Source organism: Lygodium microphyllum, chromosome 25 (assembly GCF_053477565.2).
Source record: "Lygodium microphyllum isolate KBCC chromosome 25, Lygodium_microphyllum_v1.1.10, whole genome shotgun sequence".
NCBI classification, from domain to species: Eukaryota; Viridiplantae; Streptophyta; class Polypodiopsida; order Schizaeales; family Lygodiaceae; genus Lygodium; species Lygodium microphyllum.
In genome coordinates this window covers 100,830,869-100,839,250 of record NC_141159.1, presented here as the reverse complement: position 1 = coordinate 100,839,250, position 8,382 = coordinate 100,830,869, and the positions used below count along the sequence as shown (strand labels likewise).

Genomic DNA, 8,382 nt, shown 5'->3' with positions numbered 1-8,382 from the left:
GCACTAAACCTCTTAAATCTTTCTCATTTTGTTCAGTTGAACATTACCTACAATCACCAAACTCGTATGAGTCATGAGGCCCTCTTCAAAATAAAATTGGCCATGATTCCTTTCTGGTCTGATAATACTTAAACTATCTCCATCTCCAACCATTAAACCTCCTGCCATCACATAAATCTTGCCACATATGGATTCCTTACCACTCCTCTCTCTCTCCCCTCCTCCTCCTCCCTCCCCCGCCCCCTCCTCCCCTCCCCTCCTCTCGCCCCCGCCCCCTCCCCCTCCCTCCCCTCCCCCCCCCCCTCCTCTCCCCCTCCCCTCCCTCCTCTCCCTCCCCTCCCTCCCCGCCCCCCTCCCCTCCCCTCCCTCCTCCCCTCTCTCTCCCCCCCGCCCCCCCCCCCCGCCCCCCCCGCCCCTCCCCCCTCTCCCTCCCCCGCCCCCTCCCTCCCTCTCTCTCAGTTACTAGCTGCTTCCCTTTATCAAGTTCAGCAGCATCAATCAGATCCTAAAAAGTATGCATTTTCTCCTATGCTTAAAAATACTTGGTGCTCATCATACGAAAGACCTTTCTACAAATGAGATCAGTCCAAAGAAGCCAACACATTGATTGTTCCAATCTCCCAACCATACTGCCACACCACATGATTTCTAGAGGGTTCCATACAGCTCCCCTCTCAACAACAATTTTACAGATATGCAAAAAGGTCCTTTATAGTAGATCCCACTATATTTTCTTGTACACAGTGGTGTTATGGTATTGCCCACCAGATGCAAAAATAGAACCATTGGAGACAAGGCATTATGCAACAGGATTATAACTTGCATGTTGGAATTTAATTAAGATTATTGAATTGGAATTATCAGATGAAAAACCAATATCTTGCAGCTGTACAGTTTCCTACCAGCCAGTTGATCAATAGCCAGGGATGAACAGACATCAGTTTTTTGTCTTTGATGTGATCCTATACCACCTCGAGAACCCTTGCTATAATCCAAAATAAGGGCTCCTGAGCCCATAGCATGTCCAAGTTAGGAGACAACTATTAGGACCCTTTAAACACCATCTCTAAGCACACTTGGTGACCTTAATGAAGTACCTGCAACTTGAATATGAGTCTTCATCAAAGCCACTGCCGCATAGGATGCAAATTGAAACATAACCCACAAGTATAATACAGGTTGACAAGAAACTTCAGAGGATGTACAGCTGTAGACATTTGGGTGGGTAATGGCATTCATTGCTATAAAGCATAGTTGATGTGAGAGGTGTAATCCCTAGTCCCTGCACCTTCCCAACCCATCCACTCTTCCCAGTCCTCCCAAGTGTCATCATTTACCCCCATAAAGCCCTCTGAGTAATAGTAGGGTGTGGATACACCTCTATCCATGAGTAACTGTTGCAGCAAACAAAAAAACTCAGGAGTCACTCCTCGTACATCTATAACAACAAAGACATGCTTCTTACAGTATCCAAGATTTTGTTTCAGAAATTGCCGTACCCCCTAACAATAAATCAATTATGAAAATAGGTTGCAAACCAAGAACACACACCCCCACCCACACATGCACATGCATGCACACAAAGTACCTGATATGCCTCTTTAATTTGCATGAACTTTCCTGCACATAGTTCTCCTTGGCAAACATCTGGATGATACTGCAGTTTGACCAGTGTGACAAGTTCAATTTGAAAATTAAAGAAGAGTATGTCCAGGAAGAAATGACAAGCGCATGAACAAATTTAAACTTTACATACTTTTCCTCCTTGGACTTGACAATAGATACACACCGATCCATTCCCAAACAAACAAAAGCATTATGTCAGTAGTCTTAAGTTTTCTAATGGCACTAAGTGAAAGTTCTCAATGAAATTTGTATCTTAAACCTATGATGCAAAACCATTTCTGAAAATAGAAGCTTTCCAGCATTTCTTGATAACACAGCACATGACCTCCTCTTAAATCAAAAGGATAGATTTTCTGTACATCATTCTAACTCAAGGAAAAGAAAGACTGCTCGTGTAAAACAAACTTTGCTAGACGCCACACTCAACCAACCGAGTAACCATTCCCAGGTATCAGAAAACTAAAAACTAGTGACCTTGCCACCATGTTTTTACTCCAAGACCTTTTCTAATAACCTGACAATGTAGAGATTAGGCATCCATGTTTCTACTACCTTGTCTAGTAACCTGACAATGGAAATATGTCTTTTGCTCAAAAAGCCTTTCTCAGAACATAGACCTGCACCGAGATGTAAAACCTGTACCACATTCACAAGACGCTGATCTCACTTTCCAACGAGAATGACAATGCTATTCAAACGTTGTGGTGTAAACACCACAAGGTCCTGCAAGGGGGCAACTCCACACGTTGCCCGTTGCAGACAGGCAACAGGCGACGTGTGGACACCACGAGGTCCTGCAAGGGGGCAACTCCACACATTGCCTCTTGCAGACAGAATTCACAGACGCCCCCACGCGACAGGTTAGGTAGTTGTAGCTCGCTTGCAACAGGTTAGGTATGTGATACTAGCAAGACCTAAATTTGCCGGTTTTCATGCCTATTTCTGGCTATTTTGCCCATCAAAACAAGTTTAAAAATTTTGCATCTTTCAAATAAAATGTCTTGTTAAAGATATCCGTCATTTTTCATTGACATTATGTATACCTCACCTAGATTTCTAGGTGAATTAAGGTTCAATCCATATAAATGAAAGATACTTCAAGAAACTCAGCTGTCACATGAAATGTTTCCGAAGGTCTAGGCCTATAATTCCCATCCCCACTGCAAAAGGCTGGGGATGTATCATGTGGCAGCTTCTTAGCAAACGCTCATGATATGGCCTTTGTTCGGAGTCCGAGAAATGGAAATGGATATGTGGAAAAGCGTCTAAAACTTTTTGTGATTCAGAGCTTAGTTCAAAAGTTCAAGCCATTTCCCATACAAGGATGAAACACTGTCACAAGTTATGAAGCGGACCTGCAAGGCGAGACGGCGGTACGCTCGCTTGATGTCTTGCTCAGATGCGCCAGGTGCGAGGCCAAGTGTGCAGAAGGGATCCCTGGAAGCAGAAGACACTTTGCACACCTGGAGGTCGCGCCTCCCACCGTTGCCTCGCCGACGGAAGTTGAACTGGCTGGAGGAGAAGGTGCGCAGATCGGAGCCCCCACCCAGGGGGAAATTCGGTCCCCCGGGTGAGAAGGCCCGTGCCATGGCCGGAGGAGATGGAAGGTGAGATGCAGACGGTGACGATACGCTAAGAATCAAAGGGAACGATGATATGATGCGGATGATGATGATTATGAACAAAAGAAGAAGCTTAAGAAGATGAAGAAGAAGGTAAATGGGGGAAATTTATGAGAAGAAGAAAAGTGAAGAAGAAGGAGATGGAGATGGAGACGCAGCAGCAAGAAAATGATGGTGGTGAATCAGAACAAGAATAAGGGCACATTCACACTCCGTCGGCCAACTCCCAAGAATGTCTTTCGAAAGGACTTTCCGTCTTTTTTTTTTGTTTCTTTTGGCTGACGTGGATCACATGACGTGGCCAAAAGGTTACTTGGCATTATATCGACATATCTCTATCAGATCCTAGAAACATTGAAAGCTCACCATTGAGACAGTATTATTAGAATTCGAACCTTCACAGAACGTGTTTCCACCAGGGAAATGGCTCCCAACCAATTTTGAGGCCATAGGGACCAATCTGACAGATGCAAGCTGATTAACCAGGATTTCCAAGCAAAATGAGGTCTACTAGCCAGTAGAAATTCTCACACGAGCGAACTTGGGAGTGAACCCTCTTGGGCAATGCTTTCATTGATGGCTCGAAAGAGTTTCTAGTTTGCAATCAGGTGGCAAACCCCAAGCCATGAGAATTCGGTAAGGATTTCGCAACCTGGGTGCGAACTCAAGCTTGGTGGAGATAGGTCCACAGAGATCAAAGGTTCAAAATCAACCATTGGGTCATTCCACATACCTTACCTTTCTAGGTTGCTCTACCTTGGCACGAAACACGTGGGTGTAAATGAATAACATTGAAAGTCACGATCTTCTATTCTCTATTCTATATACTACTGCACCATTTCACAATAGATTATCGCACGAAGCCGCTAACCATGAAGCCTCAAGTGAAGTTGTTGTGCCATCGCATGGCAACTTTGCTCAATAATTCATTTTCTCCTCTTTCTCTCTCCTCTTCCTCTTTCCACACGCGCGCGCACACACACACACACACACTCTCTCTCTCTCTCTCGCTCTCTCTCTCTCTCTCTCTCTCGCTCTCTCTCTCTCTCTCTCTCTCTCTCTCTCTCTCTCTTTCTCTCTCTGTGCGCTAATGATATATATCAATATTGGTTGACATGGAAAGGGGGGCCTACTAATCAACATGAAATATGAGGTGAACTACACCATTTTTCACCTCAACTTCAAGCCCCACCACTAGCTGATGATATTGATATCCTTTCTAACTTTCACATTTAATGCTCTCTCTCTCTCTCTCTCTCTCTCTCTCTCTCTCTCTCTCTCTCTCTCTCTCTCTCTCTCTCTCTCTCTCTCTCTCTCTCTCTCTCTCTCTCTCTCTCTCTCTCTCTCTCTCTCTCTCTACACACACACACACACACACCCACTTGATGCAAGTATATAACCCAATCAATTTATTCAAAAAAAATTACTCTAAGGTCTATCTTTTGATATTTATGTACATATATATTTTTCCAATTTGTTTAATATTATGAACCTAGAATTATAGATTTAAGTATATCTTTGCAAAGGATATAGTTTCCCCTATTTCTCTTAATATATGGACATGGTGCAAACTCTTCTAGATTAAATTTAAAAATCCTAGAATTTGACTTATTGAAATTTTCAAGTTGTTGTAGTTGGCGATATACTATGATACACATTGGTTACACTACGTGATGCACACTGACTTAACTACGTGTAGATGGTTGTTGTGAGGTGGGATGTTGTATTTTTGTCATTAGTGGCAAAGACTACAAGTCCACTATAACTTACTCAATACAAAGGGAAAATACATCTTGAGAGAGAACTCATAAGGCTATCAAAACATCTTAGTTCCCTTTTTGTATTATGAATGAACTCATGCTCAAAATTTTTTAATACCCAAAGTTACTATGGTGTAAGTAAACAAGTTGGTCATATCGGCAATGTTTTGCTTGCCATGGATATATAAAAGCCAAAAGAAGAATATTGACAAATTTTGAGATAAGTCCCATTGTTTTGGAAACATGATTAATAAGTCCCATTGCTACATTTGGGATGACTCATCCAAGTGAGGTGGTTTTACAATAAAAAATACCCTAGGGTTTTAAACAAAACTACAATGTGAAAAGTCAAGGCACATGATTCATCCCAAAAGTAGATATCTATCATATATCATTAGATTGGGTGTTGATCATTGGGTGTGCCTTAGTTTCGAAGAAATTAAATGCCAATATTTCATCCATTCATTTCAAATCACTTTACAAATAAGAATACGACACTAGAGATGAGTGAGTCACAGTGGACACATGAACAAGGGAAGGAGGTAAAATAAATGTGTTGCGAAAGGGGAGAGTGCGAATAACTTGATAGGCACAAATGTGTAAGGGGTAGAAGAGGATGTGTGAAACTACTATAGGCATGGTTGCCACATGTGTGTGTTGTGTGCTATGGGGGCAATGCACATGTAGATTCTCCTCCATGCAACTCCCAACTCTCAACTCTCTTGCGCATAGGTTGATGAGATTTTGCTTTGAAAATCCTTTTCACATGCTACAAATGTAAACAACCACCCAAAATTTTCAACAAGTCAAATTCTAAGATTTTTTCAAATTTCATCTAGAAGAGTTTGCACCATGTCCATATGTTAAGAGAAATAAGGGAAAGCATATCCTTAGCCAAGATATACTTAGATCTATAATTCTAGGTTCATAATACTAGCTGGTCTTGGTCGACATTACTGGCCAGACCCACTAATCGCATAGCTGCTTCCCTTTGCTCATAAAAGAAGAAATTGTGTGCTTTGCACCATGTGTTATGCAATTTGCAAACCAAACTCGCAAAGCTCATGATTGTGAGCAAAGGGAAGTGGCCGTACTCTATACTACAAAGTGGATATAAAATTTAGTATTTAGTTTGAATTTGGAATCATTAAAGCATAAGTCTAGAGGTTAGAGAACATTATGAAAGATTGAATCTTAGAATGTAGAGAAACACATTGTGCAAAACCTATGTTTAGACCGACTATTATATCTAAACACATAAATATTTATGGTAACTATGGAAAAACAAATGCAAACTTCTATTTGTACCTAGGAGCATGAAGGTTGAAGTTAAGGAGAAATTAACACCATGTTGTCCACCTAAATTAAAGAGGTTAGGACCTCCACTCACATTATCTTCAAGGGTTTGCCACACCAAATTGTAGCATCCAATTTCTTGCATATGGCCAAGTTGCCCTCAACCCCTACCATGGTTAGTCATGCATCTCCATCCACCGCACATATATATATATATATATATATCTCTCTCTCTCTCTCTCTCTCTCTCTCTCTCTCTCTCTCTCTCTCTCTCTCTCTCTCTCTCTCTCTCTCTCTCTCTCTCTCTCTCTCTCTCTCTCTCTCTCTCTCTCTCTCTCTCTCTCTCTCTCTCTCTCTCTCTCTCTCAAAATTACTCCTCTTTGGGTTAAAGTTTATGAGCAACCACACAATTTCTAGATTCTTAGTAAATTGGTAAACTATGGCTTGTGCGAAACCCCTCCAAGACTATTAGAATGAAGAGAGTGGTCATTTATACCATAGAATTTTTTCCAAAATCATAAATTCTATAGGATTTTTAGGAGTATTTTTATCCTTTTACATGCTAGGGGGGAGATGTTTGATGCTTCAAATGAGTTTTAGATTGAATATGCTTCTTGAAATGGGAAGACAGGGCTTGAGATGCATTTTACATGGGTGTGTTATTTGCGTGAGTTCTAGGAGTACACCATTACTTCCCAAACATGATGCATGTTTGTACATACAAAAATGAGTCCCCATGCCAGTGTTTCCATCATAGAATGCCCATAAAATTGTTGTTATTACATGTATTAACCACTTCGCACATTACACTCAAAGAAAATAGTTAGATAAGCTCAAAGGGATTGAATCCCATACACTTATGCAATGTGCATGCAAGCATCTCGACTCGCACATGTACATGCATATTTTCTATCTCTCATATTATTATATCCACTCTTAAATGCCAGCACATTAAGCTATATTTGCACTCTCCCCCACATGTGCATCACAAATAACACTCATTAAGCCTTGCTTTTAGGTGACTTTAACTCAATTTCCCAAATCAGATTTCAATCCCACTACCACCTAGCACTCCACCTTTAGCCACAGTAGATGCAAATCCCATGGTGACCTCACACTTTCTCTATGTATATCTCCATGCACTCCTCCCACTTACAATCCACCACCTTCACTTGGAACCAACCTTGTTCCACCCCTCACTTTGACATTGCAAGCTATTGACTTGGTACCCTCTGTTATTGACATCAAGACCATTGTGTCTATTGTTGTTGGCTTGACATTGACACTGCAAGCTATTGACCAGCACAACATCATGTTATGCCATGCACTTGAGAATAATAACAATAGGAAAGAAGTTAAGCAAGCATGGAGAGAGAATCCAAATTCAAAACACTTAAAAATAATATCAAGAAAAGCAATGAAGAAAGAAAACTCCTCAAAGCTCTCATCTCATCGAAGTTCCCTGCAACAAAATATGTGGTCTCCATCAACAATCTCTCCAAGCTTTTGCACCCACCAATTCCCATGGAGAACCTTTTGAATCCCACATCAAATTGAAGTGGCGTGCCTTGTGTCTTAATTTCACGTTGTGCCATCATCCCTACCTTCTTATGTTATGAAAAGAGAGAGGGGGGGGGGGGGGGGGGGGGGAGTGCCACTCTATTACATGCCTTTGTGGCATGTCCATAGGTATGAGTGATTGGTTCGTGGCTCTTCTTCACCAGATCCAAGGGAAGCGAGGAGCTCTTAGGGATAGTCCAAGGCCCAAATGTGAGGCACATCGGTTACACATGACATCTAGTGCATGCCTACACATGACATCTAGTGCATGCCTGCATCGAATGTGACAAGGAACCATTCAATTGGAGATGGAGGAAATATTTCCCTAATACAAAAAAGGAAACACATCAGAGCGTTATTGACTTCTCTTGTGCATGGTGGCCCGATACGAGCCCTGGCTTCAAGAGAGAGACCAAGAGAGATACAAATATGGCGGCTCATCATTGGACCTTGGTAAGATAGAGAGTGAGAGACAAAAGAATCATTTGTGATCACTTTTGAGCCTTAAACATAAGCAT

The 8,382-nt window shown here is 41.8% G+C and overlaps 1 protein-coding gene across 3 annotated transcripts; it reads right to left on the bottom strand.

The window, feature by feature from the left end:
• Window positions 1-824: 824 nt before the first annotated feature.
• LOC148014561 (chaperone protein dnaJ 8, chloroplastic-like) lies at window positions 825-3,447 on the bottom strand. 3 transcript variants are annotated; one of them, XM_087667147.1, is made up of 4 exons: window positions 2,982-3,447; window positions 1,757-1,770; window positions 1,589-1,657; window positions 825-1,394 (listed from the first exon to the last, which is right to left on the bottom strand). In XM_087667147.1, the coding sequence occupies exons 1-4, from the start codon at window positions 3,213-3,215 to the stop codon at window positions 1,334-1,336; spliced, it is 378 nt and encodes a 125-aa protein (XP_087523273.1). In that variant the 5' UTR covers window positions 3,216-3,447; the 3' UTR covers window positions 825-1,333. The 3 variants fall into 3 exon arrangements, with proteins under 3 accessions (XP_087523273.1, XP_087523271.1, XP_087523272.1); XM_087667145.1 differs by lacking the exon at window positions 1,757-1,770 and having other exon boundaries at window positions 2,982-3,441; XM_087667146.1 differs by lacking the exons at window positions 1,589-1,657; window positions 1,757-1,770 and having other exon boundaries at window positions 2,982-3,446.
• Between the last annotated feature and the right edge of the window lie 4,935 nt (window positions 3,448-8,382).